The sequence below is a fragment of the Eleutherodactylus coqui genome, chromosome 2 (genome assembly GCF_035609145.1).
Source record: "Eleutherodactylus coqui strain aEleCoq1 chromosome 2, aEleCoq1.hap1, whole genome shotgun sequence".
In the NCBI taxonomy this organism is placed as follows: Eukaryota; Metazoa; Chordata; class Amphibia; order Anura; family Eleutherodactylidae; genus Eleutherodactylus; species Eleutherodactylus coqui.
Genome location: NC_089838.1, coordinates 131,594,497 through 131,615,428, shown reverse-complemented (window position 1 = coordinate 131,615,428; position 20,932 = coordinate 131,594,497). Strand labels below are relative to the sequence as shown.

The window sequence follows — 20,932 nt, the reverse complement described above, 5'->3', positions numbered from 1 at the left end:
TCTTAAATATGGACAGCAGAAAGAATGTAATTGCTCTTAGGCCTCATGTTCATGGGCCAATCAGATTCTGCATGCGGGAGCCCCCAGCGGAATCCGACACTGCGATACCTGTGAGTCTTTTTTTCTTCACAGCGTATGTGTGCAGAAGCGATGACCGGCGTGTCGCCATACATGCACAGTGGAATCTTTTCTTTTTTTTTTAAACTCCTGCTTTCCCACGGCCCGTCCAGCTTACATTGACTTCAACGTGCAGCATCTGCAGGGAAATGGAGCATGCTGTAGTCTGCCCCCCCCCCCCCCCCCTCTGCATGCTTCAATTCATTTGCAGACACTCATGTATCCCTATGGGGGGCTTGATTTACAGATCATCTTCATGGATTCCGCAAATCAGATCTGCCTGTGGGCACCGGGCCTAAGGATTAAATACATTTTGGAGGTTTCCCAAAAATCTAAATAAATGTAATCTTTAAATAAGCCAATCTTTGAATAATCCTACACAGTCTGTCAACTATTGGAATGGTACCTACCCTTTTGAGTCAATATCCAACTTTAATAGGCCTTGCAAAATGACTAAGAGTTACAAGCCAAGTCAGAAGATCTATATACCTACAGCTGTTTTTGTGTTATTGTCCCTTGTCCGTATGCAGTAGGATTGAAAGGCCATCAATGTGAGTCTAGGAATGAGTACTGTTTAGTCTTGTGAGACCTCCACAGGGGTATAGACAGTCTTGTATAGACCATGCAATGCTCCCTTTGCAAGAACCATGCAAATGAGTGATGCAGTTATCCACGGCACTTCCTATTGGAATGGTAGCTACCCTCTGAGTCGACATCCAACCGCTCAACAGGTCTTGCAATATGACTGACTCGTCAAAAGTTTTTGGAAAGTACAGTTGCACTTTAAATTACTATTGAATTATTGCAAGCGGAGATCTTGAAAACTAAAAGGAATTAGTACAGGAAGTATACTGAAAAACGACACAACTTACACAATAAATAGCCTTTAGTTGCTGAAACCATAATACCTACTATCTGTACATCGGTGTTTATTGGAACGGACCTGGATATAAACCAGAATGTTTCCATCCAGAGTGGGTTTTTCTTATGAGCACCAAAAAACTGACAAAAAGGTGATAAGTAATCCTAAGAGTATGTTCATATGTTGCAGCTTTTACCCTCATGCAGATGGCCGGGTCGGATCCAGCTGCGAGAATTCTCTGCGAGGCTCGCACAGAAATAGGACATGCTGCGATTTGTTTACTGCACGAGTTTTCACACGGTCAAATCGTGGCCGTCTGCCTGGGATTGCATAAACTCCTGTGGATTTTACCCCCTTTGTTGATGGCGTGAAATCCGCTGTGAAAATCCACCGTATAAACCGATATGCCACCGATTTAATAATTTAACTTAAAATCTACGGTACAAGTTAGTTTATGCTGTTCCTTTTTTTCAGTGTGTGGATGGGATTTCTTGAAATCCCATTTACATTGCTTGTATTATTGTAAAATGCTGAACCAAATCCACAGCATTCCCACCATGTGAGAACATCCCCTGAGTGTTGGTTCATCCAGTGCCACATGTCCGCTGTAGATCAGTAGGAATTCTGAACCACACAGTTTGCTGCTTCAGTGCTTTTAGACGGATGTTTCTATGGTTACTGAAGTACAGTTAAGCATTTCCTAAGTGTTTTAAACTTTTATTGACAAATACATGAAGTTTATGCGGACTCTGTATTTGCAGTGTTGACTCTTAGGCCGGTCTCACACAAACAGATTTCTATTGTGGCGTCTACACGGAGGATCCGAAGCAAATGGCATGCATTGAAAGGTATGTACTTTCACTTTTTCCTTCACACTCGCAGAAACGAATTGTGTCAATTCCGCAATTGGAAGAAAAATCGCAGCATGCTCTATTTTGCGGTCTACTCTACGCGAATGGCCTCCATTGAAGTCACTGGAGGCCCTCAGCAAATCTGCAATTGACATTGTGGATAAGCTGCGAGTACACGCGTCATCACCTAGCAACGCTGCAGGAAATACAAATATTTAGAGAAAAAAGTCTGACGGCGAGCATCTGCGGTCAGGGGCAGTACAGATATAGCAGGGGCGCTGGCTGGGGTCACAGCTGGATTCTGTTGCGGGAACCCGCGTGTAGAATCTGGATTGTGTGTGTGAGCCTGGCCTTATTTTTCAAGACTTCTGCACTTCACCCTGGCATGCTGAATATCAGTTTATAGCCCAAAGGCTGGATTCAGACGAACGTATATCGGCTCGGTTTTCACGCCCAGCCGATATACGTTGTCTCTCTCTGCAGGGGGGGAGCCTGGATCTGTGCTGAGCTCCCGCCCCCTCTCCGCTGCAATATTTGCAATGGGGAGAGGCAGGACGGGGGCGGAGATGAGGACACGGTATATCGGCTCGGCGTGAAAACCGAGCCGATATACGGTCGTCTGAATCTAGCCAAATACTGACAGTTGGCATCCTATTCTTGCCTAATCAGCCCAAATCCTGACTGTTGGCATCCTATTGTTGCCTAATCAGCCCAAATCCTGACTGATGGCATCTTATTCTTGCCTAATCAGCCCAAATCCTGACTGATCGCATCCTGTTCTTGCCTAATCAGTGCTTGGAGTTTTACAATTTCTGTGTTTTTATTTGTTCACCTACTTTTTGAGGATTTGTTGCTGATTTTGAAGCCAGTTTTATCATGTCTTCCTGTGCAGAATTCCCCGCCTCCGGCAGGTTTCACGTGGCTGAGAATCTCACGCAAGATTTGTGCGTTGCGAGCGATTCTTTAGAATGGAGTCATATACATGACCTATGTTTTCGCGTTCCTCGGAACACATTGCCCATAGTTTTCAATTGGACATTAAAACACATTGCACGCTGTGCAGTGAGGTTTCCCATAGCTGATCTTCTAACATGCCTGAAAGCTGCGCCGGAGGATCGCCACTTTACAGAAGTGATGGGAGGTGTTTTATCCAGAATGCCTTGCATTGGCGTGACAACGGACGTTGGCAACTGTGATATCAAGCCAAGTTTCTTGGGCCGAGCTCGTGCGTGTGTAGGTAGCCTTGAGAAGAGGTGAATTCTGCAGTGTAAATGGCGATAAAATTGACATGCTGTGGCTTTGAAGTCTGCATCACATGTCAATTTCCGCAGCTTGTGGACAAGATTTTCAAAATCTCATCTACTTTGATCCTATTGTAAATGCCGCAGAATTTCTATGCGGAGGATCCGCTCAGAAATTCCGCGGCAAATCCAAACTGTGAACCCAACCTGAAGGGGGCTTCATCAGAGAATGTAACTTTACCCCAGTCCGCTGCAGTCCAATCCATGTACAGTAAGGCTGCCTGTCCATGGGTGGTTCAGACCCCTCATGCGGTCCTGCAGTGGCGTTCAACCCAGTGCCAAGCTGGTGACCCCAGCGTACATGTCTGACGTCTCTTCTCTGTGCTGCAGATTGCCAGCCAGCGCTCTGGCACACATGCGCACTACAGAGGACACCGCGCCGTCGCTAGGGCGGTGACACGGCGATTCTGCAATGATGATTGCAGAATGGCCGCATGACGGACGGCTTCCATTAACTTCAATGGAAGCTGTCAGTGCGTAGCCCGCACAAAGTCGTGGCATGCTGTGATTTCTTCTCCGCTAGTGGAAAATCGCAATTGAATTCCACTCGTGGGTAGGAAATCACGTTTTTACATTGCATTCTATGGCGCTGGATTTGCTGCGGAGTCAAAGCTGAATCCCGCTCCGTACTGCGCAATGCAAATCCGTCCGTGGACAGTAGCCCTAACTGGTAGGGGTTCCCCTAGACTAGAGCACTTCTCTCAAGGGGTTTCCCAGTACTACTTCTGCTGTACTATAGAAGGAGCAGAGTGGATGATGTCTCCAGCCCAGTATATGGTATTATATAAAGAAATGGCAGCCCTACTAGCCATGTCCACGGAAGGCCCTGACTGCACGGACCCGGGCAGCACAATAACACCTTGTAACAATTACTAAATACAGCTGAACCAATAATAATGGAGAGGATGAGCCTGCTGTTTCCTCAGGGCAGGGCTTGTATTCAGTGGGACTGTTTCTTCGCAGTCCCCGTTTCCGGTCGGAGCACTTTCTGAGGCGGACCCTGCTAGTCCACGATATGGCGGAGTACTTTCAGTTAATCCGCAGGGCGCTGGGACAAGTGCGGGGACATGGAGGACTGATCGGCTCTTTCTGGCAAGTGCTCAGGTCAGAGTTGTGGAGCATTACTGTAGCGTTCCCGTAGCTGCGGCCATAGTGTCCCTTCCACCTTGGCTGTCACCTTGTAGTGCGCACCTCACTGCCCCCTACTGGCTGGACGACTGTTATACGGGATATCTCATTCGGACACCTTGAATCTTACAACGTCTGTAATTGTATTGTGCGATCCTCATTAGAGTGAGCGTGGCAGGAACCATGCCACATATCCTGGGACAGACGGTGGGGGAGCTACACTGCAGCCTCCGACTACACAGGACTTGTTTGTAATCTGTTACCATGGAGACACATGTCTGCATGGGAGCTGTGGGCACACATGACAATGGAGGGGGAAGAAAATCCTCATAGTGGGGACTTGCACATGGCAGCATCTGTCATTGGGTGCAACTGGACTGCTGTTTAGCATGTGAATTCTGCTTCCACACTCCAGGGCTACTGCATACATGCCACATCTGCTTTATACAGAGCTGTCATAGGGCATCTATGGTGGTCTAATGTACCCCCGTATGCTGCCTTGGGGTCACTGGAAGCAAAGCTAATACTATCAGCCTATGAACTTTCAACCAGAAAGTAAAACTTTGCACCCTGCCCCTCAACTTTCTGTGACAGCTGTTAGTACATTTCTTCTACCTCCGGGCATTCTGACTGCCAGAATTGTGTCTGTATGTAGCTTTGTTTCTTAACCTGTGGGGTTCTGCAGTCTTATGTTGTGTCTTTATGTTTTCAATACGGTAGTAATAGTCCATTTTAGTGTTGGACAACACACAATATTTAGCATCCTGTGAAACCTTGTTGTCATGTGTAATGCCCAACACAATCACCAAGCATCTTATGTATTGTGGTCCTTTGACAATATTGCCTGTTGTTTGGGTATACTTATGTGTATGTAACATAACTGCTACTCAGGAGGGGTAACATCTCTCCTTATGGAGAGCACCAAGAAGGTGAGTGAGGAGACTTTTAAGGCCATCCATGCTCCTCTGGGTAATATGGAAACAAGGAAGATGGAACACTACCTCTGCAGTGTCAACTGTTGGATAGCAGCATTCCTTCAGATTAAAGGGGTTGTCTCGCGGCAGCAAGTGGGGTCATACACTTCTGTATGGCCATATTAATGCGCTTTGTAATGTACATTGTGCATTAATTATGAGCCATACAGAAGTTATTCACCTACCTGCTCCGTTGCTAGCATCCCCGTCGCCATGGATCTGTCTAAATTCGCTGTCTTCTGGCGTTTTTAGACGCGCTTGCGCAGTCCAGTCTTCTGCCTGGTGAATGGGGCCGCTCGTGCCGGAGAGCTGGTCATTGTAGCTCCTCCCTGTCACGTGTGCCGATTCCAGCCAATCAGGAGGCTGGAATCGGCAATGGACCGCACAGAGCCCGCGGTGCACCATGGGAGAAGACCCGCGGTGCATCGTGGGTGAAGATCCCGGCGGCCATCTTGGAGAAGGAAGAAAGAAGTCGTCGCAGAGCGGGGATTCGGGTAAGTTTTTTTTTTATATATATATATATATATATATATATATATATATATATATATATTTTTTTTTTAACCCATCCCTTGGGTTTGTCTCGCGCCGAACGGGGGGCCTATTGAAGAAAAAAAAACTCGTTTCGGCGTGAGACAACCCCTTTAATGCTTGACCAGCATACAGGTCAGGCCTTTCACTAGCCAAGCCAGGATCCTATTGCACACTGATGAGGGGCAAAAAAAACGAACAGCTGTCTGTGTATGGATTCTGGCTTGGTTTTCAATTCCCAATCTTTACTCTACAGACCTGTGTAAAGGCTCAAGCATTGATTTGAAGGAATGCTGCCATCCAATAGGTGGCGCTGCAGAGGTATTTGCATAACTACTACTGTGCTACTGCGCTGGTCCACTCATGTGTCCGTAGAGCAAAAATAAAGATGGTATCTGATCTTCCTGTAAGATCGCATTCACACAGCCGAAAGTGAGTTGGCACTCATTGGACAGCATACAGACATCCCGTCCGTGTGCTGTCTGATGTGTGGCACACCGCGCGTTACAGTCCTAATTTCGGGCGAGACTTGCACAAGAAAAAGACATAGTGATTTTTCTACTCTGACCATCGATCTGAATGGTTTCTTTCACACAAGCGATTTTTTTTTGATTTTTTTTATTTTTTATTTTTTTACTGTCATTCTAATTAATGGGTTCTTTTTCCGTAGAAGTGCTGCCCATCCCAGACACAGACAGAACTTGCGCCAAAAATCTTGCCCGTATGAATACATCACTAGGGCATGTTCAGACTACTCAAGTATCAGATCTGCATCTGAGTTTTCCGACGTTTATCTGACAATCCAAGGTTGAGCCTCATAACTGCCACATTTGCGTGCGGATATACGAGCCACAGTGAATGGGGCAAATCGGTGTGCCGAAACACTGAAGAATTTTTGTTTACCACAACACAGGTTTCATAATATACGCCTAAAAAAATCTGTGTCTTATGAACTATGGCAGGGGTTTACATTGTAGTCAATATAAGGATAAAACGATGTGAATTCCGAAGTGCCATCCACCCCAAAAATAAGCCATATTTCAACTTAAAGTAGGCACTACACATCTGATGGCAATTTCTGCCAACTCCACCATAAGCTCGCATGTTCAGCTACGCATGCGTGCTTTTTGCAGTGGGCCGAGGGGAATAAGCTTTCAATGGGGACCCTTTAAATGCACCATGCCCACTCACTGTTTTCCTCCCACACAGGCCGCTGTAAACATGAGATTGTTGTGCTAACTTTAATGGCAAGTTTGGTCATACACTCTTTCGTGTATATGGCGAGCTTAAGTGCAGCCATCATTACTCAGATGTAAATATGGGTGCAGATCCAGCAGCCACCTGCTGTCTGTAATGTACATTTTTTTTACCCTGGCAGTGGAAGTGTTTGAATTAGTGTGAAATAAGATGATACAAGTAATTAATCTGCATATTTTATTTCTCTCTCTTGTAGAGCTGCTGACCTGAAAACTGGTGCGCTTGTTGGAATTGACAAGTATGGCAACAAATATTATGAAGACAAACGTTACTTCTTTGGTAAGACTGCTCTTTAGGTGCGCCTGTACGTTGGCTACAAAAGATATAAAAAGTCCACATATCCCTTTAAAAAAGATCATGTTTTTGTCATGTTAACCCCTTAACATTCCAGGGCGTAAGTTTACATCCTGGCTGCGGGGTACTTAATGCAACAGGATGTAAACTTGCGTCCTGTGGATGGCGCAAGCTCAGATCAGAAGCTGAGCCCGCTCCATCCTGTAGTGGGAGCTGGCTGTAACAGCGGGGATAGATAAGAACAGCGATCCCCGCTTCTAACCCCCTACATGCTGCGTACTATGTAGGGAGCGTGCGCTCTGTGTCGTCATCAGCCCTCCACTTTCCCCTATTTGTATAAAAAAAGTAAAAATTATACATTTGGTATCATATCCATAAAAACCTGTACAATAAATTGAACACATCATATATCCTGAATGGCAAAAACTGTAAAGAAAAAAAATGGGGGAAAACGCTTTTCTTGTTTGTTTTTTCCTCCCATAAAGTGCAATAAAATTGATCAAAAAAGCCATATGGACCACACAATGGTAACAATAAAAACTACCGCTACTCACACAAAAACAAGCCCCATACAGCCGTCGATTGGGGGGGGGGGGGGGGGGGGGAATTATGGGACTTTGATTGCAACGATGTAGGGAAAAAAAAAGGGGGTTTACAGTGCAAAAGTGGAAAAACCGACCTGCAGAATATCATGTGGTTTATGCTGCATGATTTACGCCGTGAAATTGTACTGCTTATGACCGTGTACATACTGTAACAAAACTAAAATACAAAAATAGTTGTTCACACCCTCTTATATTTGGGGTTCTAGTTGTGTCCAGAATCGGCCAAGCACACTTAAAGGAGTTGTCCGGCCACACAGGGTAAAAATTTTTATAATGCTGCTGCTTTCCTTTCAGTAAGGATAGTAACAGACAGCATACAGGGGCTCAAACCGGCCGGCAGATCAGCTGCAATGTCAGTTTCTTACCTTAGATTCTGATCTTCACTGCAGCTTTCAAAGATGGCGCCTCTGTGTGCGCGCTCCCGATGGTAGTAAGAGACATGAAAAGGCAAAATTTCATGGCCTCCCTCAGCTCACGTCCTAGCCCCGCCCACGACACGCGCACCTCTATTGAACTGCTCTACAGTCTCTCCCCGCCCAGGCCCCGCCCCCTGCTGCATACTATAATCAGAGGGGTTGTGGCCAGGGGAGACTGAGTTATACACTCATGTCAGGAGGGGGGAGGGGAGCGAGCGGCAGTGATGTGTGTCTGTGCAATGTCAGGATGGATGGATGGATGTGTGCAAGTGGCTGTCAGAAGTCCCGGGGGGGAGGAGGATGGATGGATGTGTGCAAGTGACAGCCACTTGCACACATCCATCCATCCATCCTCCCCCCCCCCCTCCCCCCCCCCCCCCCCCCCCCGGACCTCTGACAGCCACTTGCACACATCCATCCATCCATCCATCCATCCATCCATCCATCCTGACATTGCACAGACACACATCACTGCCGCTCGCTCCCCCTCCCCCCACCCCCCTGGACCTCTGACAGCCACTTGCACACATCCATCCATCCATCCTGACATTGCACAGACACACATCACTGCCCCCCCCCCCCCCCCCCGGACTTCTGACAGCCACTTGCACACATCCATCCATTCATCCATCCATCCTCCCCCCCCCCCCCCCCTCCCCCCCCCCCACGAGAGCCCGCCCCTCCTCTCATTCTTACCTTGGAGTTGAAGAGCCAGCAGCCACGCCTCCTCAGGCAGAACTGAGCTTCCCAGGCTGAACTTCTTCTGCACATGCGCAGAGCTGTGCTGGAGAGGCGCGTCCCCGGTCGTCCCGACAAGAAGAGGACTAGAGACTTGTCGGAACCATGGCAACCGAGGAGCAACACAGGGGGGGGCAGCCAAGAGGTAAGTGAATAACTTCTGTTTGCCTAATTTACAATGCACAATGTATATTACAAAGTGCATTGTATTGGGCAAACAGAAGTAATGAGACCTAATGTTTATGGCCGGACAACCCCTTTAAGCTCATGATACATAGTAGTCAGCACTCCGCTGCCATTATTTACAGGGATTCTGGTTTACCACATATAACATTCAGTCACATAACGGTCATCAAGAAGTGGATTACATTTTGCACAACTGTGACGTTACAGAGAACTGGCCGTTCCTCAAAAATTAATGAAAAGACCAGAAAAAAATAGGTTTTGGAGGCTGCCAAGAGGCCTACAGCAACATTAACCCCTTGAGGACGTAGACCCCCCCCCCCCCCCCTTTTTTTCCCGGTTTTTCTTCCCTACTTAAAAAGAAAAAAAATCATTATATATATATATATATTTTATCCATTGTGCTGTTTTATGGCTTGTTTTTGTGAGATGAGTTTTACTATTTAATGTACCATAAAATGTACTGAAAAACGTTGTAAACTAGTGTGAAATGAAAAAACCCTAAATTTCACCATCTTTGGGTGCGTCTTGTTTCAACAGTGTACACACTGCAGCTAAATTGACATAACTTTATACTATGGGTCAGTACAGTTCCTACGATATCAAACTTGTATAGGTATACTTCTATTGGTATCATTTTGGAATACATACAACTTTTTGACTGCTTTTTATTACACTTCTTTCTTGGAGACAGGGTGATCAAAAAAAGTGCAATTCTGGTGTTTTGATTTATTTATTTTTTTATGGCCATGTTCCTCAGTTGGGGTAAATAATGCGTTATTTTGATAGATCGACTTTTATAGAAGCAGCGATAGCAAATACAAATATGGTAGAAGGTTTTTATTTTAAAACTTTCATTACCTTTTATTTTTTTTAATTGTTTTTAAACTGGTTTTTACTTTTTAAAAAAAATGTTAAAGGGGTTGTCCCGCGGCAGCAAGTGGGTCTATACACTTCTGTATGGCCATAATAATGCACTTTGTAATGTACATTGTGCATTAATTATGAGCCATACAGAAGTTATAAAAAGTTTTTTACTTACCTGCTCCGTTGCTGGCGTCCTCGTTCCCATGGAGCCGACTAATTTTCGCCCTCCGATGGCCAAATTAGCCGCGCTTGCGCAGTCCGGGTCTTCTGCTCTCTTCAATGGAGCCGCTCGTGCAGAATGCCGGCTCCGTGTAGCTCCGCCCCGTCACGTGCCGATTCCAGCCAATCAGGAGGCTGGAATCGGCAATGGACCGCACAGAAGAGCTGCGGTCCACGGAGGGAGCAGACCCCGGCGGCCATCTTCAGCAGGTAAGTATGAAGACGCCGGACCGCCGGGATTCAGGTAAGCGCTGAGCGGTTTGTTTTTTTAACCCCTGCATCGGGGTTGTCTCGCGCCGAACGGGGGGGGGGGTTTAAAAAAAAAAAAAAAAAAAAGCCGTTTCGGCGCGGGACAACCCCTTTAAGTCCCTATAGGGTACAAGAACTTGTGATGGTTTGATTGCTCCTGCAGTATGATGCAATAACATAGTATTTAATTTTATCACAATATGACAGGCAATGTATCAAGCCACGCCACAGGCATGGCTTGGTACAGAATCCGCAACGGCACCCTGTGATCTCATCATGGGGGTCCATACAGGCCCCGAACATCGATTGGGGCATTTACAGGTTTAACAGCTGCAATCAGCGGGAGGGCTGATCAGAGCTGTTGTAGGTGGATGTAGGCTGTAAGAAAGCCCTCAGGTCCATGGCACACTTGGAAATCCAGCACTGCCTGTGGCCAGAGAGCCCTACTTACCTGCCTTTTCCCGGCAGCGGCGTCCGCTCAGATCCCTCCATTTCCGGATTCGCTGTACTGCACATGGTCCTCATGGCTTGCTGTTGGACATGCGCAGTATACTTTTTAAAAATCTCCTGCTTCCCTACGGATCTGCGGCATGTCCGCATTGTCAGCTGCGGGTGTTCCTGCGGATCGGACGGCTTCCGTTGACTTCAATAAAAGCCGTCCGTGCGTGAACTGCACAAGAAGGGAGCATGCTGTAGTTTGTTTTCTGGACCAAAAGGTCCGCAAATCAAATCCGCATATGTTTTAATCCAGTTGTGGACGCCCATGCATCTCTATGGGTGGCTTGATTTGCAGATCTCACGAGTGGGTGCCCCAAATGAAATTTGCCTGTGGGCATTGGGTCAAACAGCTAGCAACTGCATTGAATTGAGCGGCATCGACCCCTGATCCCCCTTCAAACAAACTCCAAACCTCTATGATGTAAATGTACGTCTTGGAGCTTTAAGGGGTTAAAGGAGCTGCAGGAATTTCTGGTAAGTACTGGTTGTGTCGTGCATAGGACAACCATCTCCTGCATTCTTCATATATCTGGGCTGTGGGGTAGGGTGGGAAGACGGAAGCCTTTTCTAACCAAGAAAAACATTCAAGCATGGATATGTACTGCCAAAACCTACATCAAGTCTGCTAAAAGTATGATTAAGAACGTGTTCTGGTCTGATGAGACCGAGGGGGACTTTTTGACAATCATTCCAAAAGGTAAGTTTGGCACAAAGCCAACACTGTGCATCACCAAAAGAGCACCAGACCCGCAGTGAAGATGGTGGAGGCAGCATTATGCTTTGGGTCTGGTTTTTTGCTGCTGGGGCTTTAGTCAAGGTGGAGGAAATTATAAACCATTCCAAATATCAGCCTATTTTGGCACAAAACCTTCAGGCCTCTGCTAAAAAGCTGAAGATGAAGAGGAATGTCACCTTTCAGCATGGCAAGGACCCAAAGCATCTCTCCAAATCAGAATGGCTTCACCAGAAGGAGATCAAAGTTTTGGAATGGCCCAGCCAGAGCCCAGACCTGAATTCCATTAATAATCTGTGGGCTGACCTGAAGAAGGCGCTACACACAAGATGCCCTTGCAATCTTGAGAGATTTGGGGAGCTTTGCAAGGAAGAGTGGGCAAAAATTGTCAAGTGCTAATAGACAACTTCCCAAAAAGACTGAATGCTGTTCTAAAGTCAAATGGTACATCAACAAATATTAGTTTTAGGGTGTGTATAATGAGCAACCTTGAAGGTAGAAATAATTCATCGTTGTCGAATTTTTTTAACATGACAAAAACATGGCATTTTAACAGGGGTGTGTAGACTTTTTATATCTAATGGACTCTAATCAATGCTACAGTAAATATTAGTAAGACCATTTTATTATAATCTTCTCTGGAGCTCACTGTGTTTTTGTAGGGTATTTTTTCATTAATTTAATTGGAGAAGTATGTACCATTTTACAAAACCACGTGTACAAATTGGTGGCTTCTTGTAATTGTGATGTTGCCTTTCAGCTTTTTTAATTCGGCACATTTTAGGAACTGAGCAGACGCTTCTATGTTAATTAAACAAACTAAAACATAATGGATTTTGTGTCTCTATATTTACATAATTGATGTTTAGCCAGAGGTTGCCCACCTGCCCCAGAGGAGTCTGGACGAGGATTTACTTAACGGACTCCAAATAAGACCCAATCACTGGATTACTTGTTACTTCGGGAAATATGATGTTTGGAGTAGTGGTTAATTTGATGGTGTCCGTAAGCTCTCACTGTCTTGCACTTTTTTTTTCCAGCACGTCACCGATGGGTAGAATATACACATGAGATGAATGGGAAGTATACTTACTGGAATTTGGATGGAAGTATGGTGCCCCCTGAATGGTTAGTGCAAATTCTTCAGCTGGTTATATATAAGTATAAAAACATTAAAGGAGTTTTTCAACAGATAAAAACATTAGTGGCAGTGGGGGGGATACATTTTATAATATATACACACACACATATACCGGTACTCGCCTCTCCGCCGCTGCTCACCGCTTCTCTGGTCTTCTGTTTACTTTGAGCTGCTGTGGTCACGTAGTTGTTTACCCATGTGACTGCTGCAACCAATAGAAGGTTCGATAGGGATGTCACCAGTAAAGATGAATGAGCATACTCGAAAAGGCAAACTACTCGAGCGAGTAGTGCCTTATGCGAGTACCTGCACGCTTGTCTCTAAAGATTCGGCTGCCGGTGCGGGTGACAGGTGAGTTGTGGCGGTGAGCAGGGGGGAGCGGAGGGGAGAGAGAGATCTCCCCGCCGTTCCTCCCCACTCTCCCCGCCCCCTGCCGGCACCCGAATCTTTAGACACGAGCGGGCAGGTACTAGAGTAAGGCACTACTCGCTCGACTAGTTTGCCTTATCGAGTATGCTCGCTCATCTCTAGTCACCAGGCCAGGAGACCCGATAACATCACCTGGCACATGTTATGACACAAAAATAGTGCCATGGTAAGTTTTTATATACAGTATTGTGCAAATTTAGGCAGGTGTGGAAAAATGCTGCAGAATAAGAATACTTTCAAAAATAGTGTTAATAGTTTATTGTTGTCAATTAAACTGCAGAGTGAACAAGCATGAAAGAAATGTAAATAAAATCAATACGTTGGTGTGACCGCCCTTTGCCTTCACAATAGTATCAATTCTTCTTGGTAGAGTTGCACACAGTCTTTAAAGGAACTCTGCAAGGAACTTATTCCAAACATCTTGGAGAACTAACCAAAGATATTCTGTGGATGTAGGTTTGCTCAAATCCTTCTGTTTTTTTCATGTAATTCCAGACCGACTCTATGATGTTAAAATCGAGACTCTGGAAGAGCGATATCATCACTTCCAGGACTCCTTGTTCTTCTTTATGCTGAAAATAGTTGTTAATGACATTGGCTGTATGTTTAGGGTTGTTGTCTTGCTGCAGAATAGATTTGGAGCCAATCAGACGCCTCCCTGATGGTATTACATGATGCATAAGTATCTGCCTGTATTTCTCATTATTCAGGACACCATTACGCCTGACCAAATCCATTTGGTGAAATACAGTCCCAAACTTGCATGGAACCTCCACCATCCTTCACTGCTGCCTGCAGACACTAATTATTGTACTTCTCTCCCACCATTTAGTGAACAAACTACCTTCTGTTACAGCCAAATTTTGACTCCTCAGTTCAGAACACCTGCATAGTTATACATAGTTGAGTTGCTTGGCCTTTTTCTACATTGAAGGTATTGCTTTTTGGCCGCAATGCTTCCATGAAAACCACTTCTGGCCAGACTCCTCCAAACAGTAGATGGGTGAGTCTGGGTCCCATTGGTTTTTGACAGTTCTGCTGGACTTCTTGCAATTTCAAAGGGAAGTATGATGTCTTTCATCTGTTGCCTGTTTCCTTGGCTAACCATTGCATCTATGGTCCTCAACATTGTCCTTTCTTTGTGCTTCTTTAAAAGAACTTGAGCAATACATCTTGAATCTCCCAGTCTGCTTTGGAATCTTTGCCTGGGAAAGACCTTGCTGATTCAGTATAACTACCTTATGTATTGTTGCTGTGCTCAATCTTGCCATGATGTATGACTTCTGACATGAAACTGTCTTCCACAACCTCACCTTCTATTTCAGAGTGTATTTCACCCTACCCCTGAAAATGATGATTGTTATCACCTGTTTGGTATAATTGGTTAATCATACACTTGACTATAATCCTATAAAATCCCTGACTTTGTACAAGTGTACCTAGAAGAATTCATGCTGCTTTGAAGACAAAGGGCGGTCACACCAAATATTGATTTGATTTATGCTTCTTTTGCTCATTCAGTTTGCATTGTTCTGTTTTAAAAGCATTTTTACTTTGAAGGTTTTTTCCACATCTGCTTAAAACATTTGCACAGTATTATAGTTTTAGGCACATTGGGGCCTACAACCAAATACAAATTTGAGTTTGAAAAGCCATTTAATGAACTTCTGCATAAACTATAATGTGGCAGCTGGAAGAAAGTAAATGACTTACCATTTCATTGTCAGTTAACCTGAAGGCACAGGCTGTTTTATTTCTCTCTGCAGTATATAGATCCTGTCATCATTAGTTTGGGTTCTACATCACAGTTTGAGCCAACATCAGGGAGTTTCAACATTCTTTAACCCTAAGGCCTCCTTCACACGGGCGACAAAGTCGCGCAATTTTGTAGCATTGCTACGATGCTACAAACTGCATGTATGTGAAGCCCATGGTTTCCTATGGGTTCCTTCACACGTGAGATGTTTTGTAGCATGCTACAAAACGACACACAGACCTCGCAGGTCCGGCGGTATGCCCGCGACACGCGAGGTTTTGTAGCCCATGTTTCTCTATGGAGCCTTCCTCTCTGTTGCATCACACGAAAACGCGGTTTGCATGCGATGCAATGCAACTTTTACAGTAGCAGATGCTACAAAGTCGCGTGATTTTGTAGCGCTACAGAATCGCGGTATTGCTGCGAGAAAATCGCAGCGATATCGTACAGTGCAGCAATGCGATATCGCTGCGATTTTCTCGCAGCAATGTGGTGTCGCCCGTATGAAGGAGGCCTAAGGGCTCCTGTCCACGGACAATATTGCATTGCGTTACTCGCAGCGATAATCCGTCCGCGAGTAACACAGTGCACGCCTTCCATAGACTTAATTATGGGAAGCGCAGCCTCCTGTCCACGAGCGGAGAATCATAGCAATTCTCCGCTCGCGGGACCCAAATCGCGGCATACTGCGATTTGCCGCAATGAGCCTGTCAGTTCTCTCCCCTGCTCCCGGGCGGCGGAATATCACTAGTGATATTCCGCCTGGCCCGTGGACAGGAAGGCCTAAATGAAATGGTTCATCCATATTTATAAAGGGAGTTGTACTGTTAAGGAATGTTTGTTTTAAATGCGTATACACAAGCTGTATTAATTCTATGATGTCTCCAAGACAGTAAAAATTGGCAGATTCAAATATGGCGCGGTATGGACTGTGGCCACCAGTCAGTAGTAATGAATAGGAATGGATAGTGGTTTGTGTCAATCTTGGCTCTGTATCAGTGCTGCTTCCAAAAAATAAAAACCTTATATTTGGAGCTAATAAATACTAATTGCAAGAAAATTATGGTAGTTACAAATACTATACTCACTATATGAAATAATTAGACATTGGTTGAAAATTGATTTGAATGATGTAGCACATGAAATATCAGCAAGCTTAAAGTCAGTTATGAGTCTTATCAGCGCCGCAAGCTGAGTTCTCAGCAGGATAGCACTGATAGTATTCTTTCAGCTGGTATCCCGCTCGGAGTTCTCAGCGTGATACCGCTGACAGCTCTGAGAACAAAGTAGCATACAGCAGGAGCCTTCATTTACACGCTAATAAACTCTTAAGTAGCTAATTAGCTACTTAAGAGTTTTTGCAAAGTGATCACTCAAAACGGTCTTTCAGTGTAAATGAGCCTTATCACTGGAATGACTGGTGGGCATCGAATCACCCTACAGTTGTCCCATGGGGAAAGAATCCTTATATCTGTTGCTGTCTCTAATATGTTGGTCAGCATGCCACAAAGGAGGATGTTGCAGTAGTCTAGCCAGGGTATTAGAAGTGTGTGTACTAGCAATTTGGTAGTCTCCTGTGTGAGAAAGGAACAGATGTGGGAAATGTTTTTTAGCCTACTAGTGGTAGTGAGAGACTAGGCAAATATTACTGCTAGACGAGGGGTTTGTGAAGAGGGGGAAAGTTGACAAGTTCAGTCTTGTCCATGTATAGTTTCGAGACCCCAGAGAATATTAATGAGGCGACAGCTGACAGCGTAGAACTTAAAGGGGTTGTCCCGCGAAACAAAGTGGGGGTATACACTTATGTATGGCCATATTAATGCACTTTGTAATGTACATTGTGCATTAATTATGAGCCAAACAGAAGTTATTCACTTACCTGTTCCGTTGCTAGCGTCCTCGTCTCCATGGTGCCGTCTAATTTTCAGCGTCTAATCGCCGGATTAGACGCGCTTGCGCAGTCCGGTCTTCTTCTTCTCTGAATAGGGCCGCTCGTGCCGGAGAGCAGCTCCTCGTAGCTCCGCCCCGTCACGTGCCGATTCCAGCCAATCAGGAGGCTGGAATCGGCAATGGACCGCACAGAAGACCTGCGGTCCACCGAGGGAGAAGATCCCGGCGGCCATCTTCACCAGGTAAGTAAGAAGTCACCGGAGCGCGGGGATTCAGGTAAGCACTATCCGGTTTTCTTTTTTAACCCCTGCATCGGGTTTGTCTCGCGCCGAACGGGGGGGCTATTGAAAAAAAAAAAAACCCGTTTCGGCGCGGGACAACCCCTTTAACCACACACTATAAAAGTTTCTTATTAGTTGCAACTTTGAGGAAATTGCATTTGCTAACGATGTATAACTGTCAGCGGCTTCTAGGGTGAAGTTTATTTTTTTTCCTTGGAAAAATATCTGCGGAGATGTTCTTGCTCTGCCAAGTGTGTTTTCTCACAATGCTACGCCATCTAGACGTGTTATGCTCGTTTTAGAACAATAGCACATGGCTGAGCACTTCTTGTCGCTGTTCCACACAGGAACCATATGGCGTTGTTCTCGCCAACAATAATGTACAAAATGTTTGCCATTTCCTATGTGTACTCCCACAGTACATCACTGGTGTGTTAAACACATGGAAAAAAAGGTTTTACAGGAGTCTGTTCACCCTTCAGCATTTAACTTTTAATGTCAACTGGTAATATGAACTGACAAACCTCTAAGGCTCATTTGTCAGTTAGGGGGATTCCTTTATGACATGTCTCCACCATACACATAGGATATTATATAACCTTTATTGTTGAACCGGTTTACTCTTCTGTAAATCCACAAAGTTGTAATTTTGGCATGTGTGCCACAATTGTCATTTTTGTATGCCAGTATACTGGTGTACAAAAAGTTCTACATATGTCCGATTGTTTTCTCCTAAGTGCGGGTATTTAAATTTATTTTTCTTTTTAGTTGATACCTTTTGAAACATCACATTTGTAATGAAACATTCGGTTCTGTAATTATACACCTTTCTTTACTGATGTCACCCATGATGGTTTCAGTTCAGATCATTGGTTTGGAAAGAGTAGGCAATATCCTAGATCTGAATTTGTATAGAACAATATCTCGAGTTCTGTCATGCTCTGATTATTACAGTGCCTGTAGATCCCACAGTAACACTGCTGGTGTCCTCGTAGTCCTCCGAATGAACATAAATGTTCTCGTTGATAGATCCTTCACTTTAGTCTCTCTCTGTAGTGTTTAAATGACTTCACAATATAGACTGATGGGTATATAGAAAATATGTAAATGACTATGAATTACGTGCAATTTGATGATTACTTTGTTTGCATAACCAGTCAACTCTTTCATAACCAGCAATCTTTTGAGACTTAATGGCCAAAGCCAAAATGTTAAATGTAGATAATTTGAACACATTGTAAAAAAAAAAAGCAAGATGTGATACGGGCATGCTTGAGTGAGGCGCCAGAGAGCACAGAAATGCGTTGCACATCTCGGTTTATTTTTTTATATTGTACCTGTTGAAAAAGAAATAAGAAGCTTCAATTATATATTGATAGCAGGAGTGTGGGGGATTTTTGGACTTTCTATAAGTTCTATATAGTTCTCTGTAATGTATAGATTTTTGACTTCATATGATATAGGAGTTTATTATGGAATAAGAAATCTGCTAGAATTAAATTGGAGACCCTTCAAAGGGTTAAACGGTCTGAAGGGTTGGCGATTCAAAATGTTTGGATATATTTTCTGTTGTCTCAATTACAACAGTTGAAGGGGTCGGGGAGAAAGAAAAGGGGTGGGGTTCAATGGTAGATTAGTTTCTAAAATGACAGGTTGTAGCCCCCTATAATGGTATGTTAGAGAGGGATAAAGGAGGGGAAAAAATGGTATATCCAGCAATTATTTTAATAAACTAAGGAATTTAAGCAGATTTATTTTATATACCCCCTTTTGGAAGAATCCTAAATTGACTGAGTTTTATTTTAAGTTGGAGGGATTTTCACTATGAGAGAAGACAGGAACAGATACATTCTGGGGTCTTTTTTTTTTTTTTTTTTTTTTTTTTTTTTTTTTTTTTTTTAGTTAACAATTTTGAAAGCTTTATGATGTCCCCATAGTTATTTTTTCTAGTTCCTTCAGTTACAACATGCTTTAGCTGCTCAGGCCCAGTCATTATCTGTGCTTACAGTTCAACACTGGTGAATTTTTTGGGGTGTTCTGGAGCTATGAGGGGTGTAATATCGTATTTATATAAACAGATGCTTTCTTACTATTTACAGCAATTTCCAATAAAGGTAAAAGAAAATTGGGGAAAAGATTTAGGCCATATTAGCGAAGATAAATGGGCAGTAGTTTGCGTATATTCCAATGAGCTCTATCTGAAAGTCAGCGAGTATCACAATTGTATTTGGTGCACAGAGTTTATCCTACTCCATATGGTCTGGGATTGTGTAAACTTGTGTGAATTTTGGAATGGGACACTAGAGATGATTAAAAAGATATATCTTGTCGATATTGATCCTGTATATTGGGTATTGTTGATGAACATACTCTCTTGGGAATTATGTCAAAACCACCATGCATCACTGCGGGGAAGTAGGAGGATCGCAGAGTGTTTCCCAAAGATTGGACATGCCGCTATTTTTCTTTCCCTGCATCACACTGAGATGCAGGAATACATCACTCATGTGTGTGACCACATTCAAAAGAATGGGCCTCATATTCCTGCGAGATTTCTCGCAACGCATAAATCTCACACGAGAATCTCTGCTGTGTGAAACTGGCCTTAGTTGTTTGGTTTTTTTTTTCTGTATATCTAAATTTTTTTGGGGGGAATGGGGGTGATTAGGATTTGGTTATATATAGTTTTGATTGTGTTGTTTAGGTGGGGAAATATTATATGTACGGTATATTATGCATGTATAAATGTCTTGAAAATAAGAGGTAATTGTATTCAAAAATATAATTCCAATAAAAATGGTCGGATTAAAAACATTTTTTTTTCTTATCTTATTGTAGGCATCGCTGGCTGCATTGCATGACGGAGGATCCTCCATCTACTCATCCTCCTGCTACTCATAAATATGTATGGGAGAATCACAAATTCAATCTAAGTGCCACTCCCGGACAGTATGTACCATATTCTACCACTCGCAAGAAGATTGAGGAATGGGTTCCTCCCGCACCATCTAAGAATTAACACTACATTATAGTGATACACAGTATTTAATTTAAAAAAATACTTTTAACATTAAAGCAATTCTTTTCTTCAGTTATGAAAAATGTTACTTGTACCAAAGTGTCTGTTTTATGAATTATGTTTCTGACTAAATGAGCAGCACAAGTAAAAGCTAGGCTGCAACAAGTCTGTGCTGGACAGATGTCTGTATGACCTATTCAGAAATACACACACTCATTGTAAAAAGGAAAAAAAAAACATATCCTAGAAGGAGTTATCAAATCGAATGAAACTTTCTGTGTGATTGTGACGTTTGTATAAGTAAGTGATTACAATATCAGAGCAAAAGGATAATTTTTTACAGGAAACGGAACACTTGAAGGAAGGCTCTAGTACCCCGTTGTACCACCTCTAGCTTAGATGCAAGATGTAATACGGGCAGTCATGAAGGCTCTTGTACCCTGTTATACCACCTCTAGCTTGGATGCAAGATGTAATACGGGCAGTCATGAAGCTTGCATCAAGATATTCCTGAGTTCCGTAAGAAAGGTGTCCGTAGGGTCGTCCTTCAGGATCTGGTAATTAGATCTATCCAATAATATCCGAAGGCACAT

At 44.0% G+C, this 20,932-nt stretch overlaps 1 protein-coding gene across 1 annotated transcript; it reads left to right on the top strand.

The window, feature by feature from the left end:
- Positions 1–4,078: 4,078 nt before the first annotated feature.
- On the top strand, positions 4,079–20,395 carry NDUFA12 (NADH:ubiquinone oxidoreductase subunit A12). Its single transcript, XM_066591538.1, has 4 exons — positions 4,079–4,235; positions 7,218–7,300; positions 12,864–12,951; positions 20,159–20,395. The coding sequence occupies exons 1-4, from the start codon at positions 4,147–4,149 to the stop codon at positions 20,337–20,339; spliced, it is 441 nt and encodes a 146-aa protein (XP_066447635.1). The 5' UTR covers positions 4,079–4,146; the 3' UTR covers positions 20,340–20,395.
- The last annotated feature ends 537 nt before the right edge of the window (positions 20,396–20,932 follow it).

Excerpts from the sequence above, each read along its gene's own strand:
- NDUFA12 (XM_066591538.1), top strand. The coding sequence starts at position 4,147 with ATGGCGGAGTACTTTCAGTTAATCCGCAGGGCGCTGGGACAAGTGCGG. Across the intron at positions 4,236-7,217 it reads TCTTTCTGGCAAGTGCTCAG|AGCTGCTGACCTGAAAACTG; the intron begins GTCAGAGTTGTG and ends TCTCTCTTGTAG. Across the intron at positions 12,952-20,158 it reads AGTATGGTGCCCCCTGAATG|GCATCGCTGGCTGCATTGCA; the intron begins GTTAGTGCAAAT and ends ATCTTATTGTAG.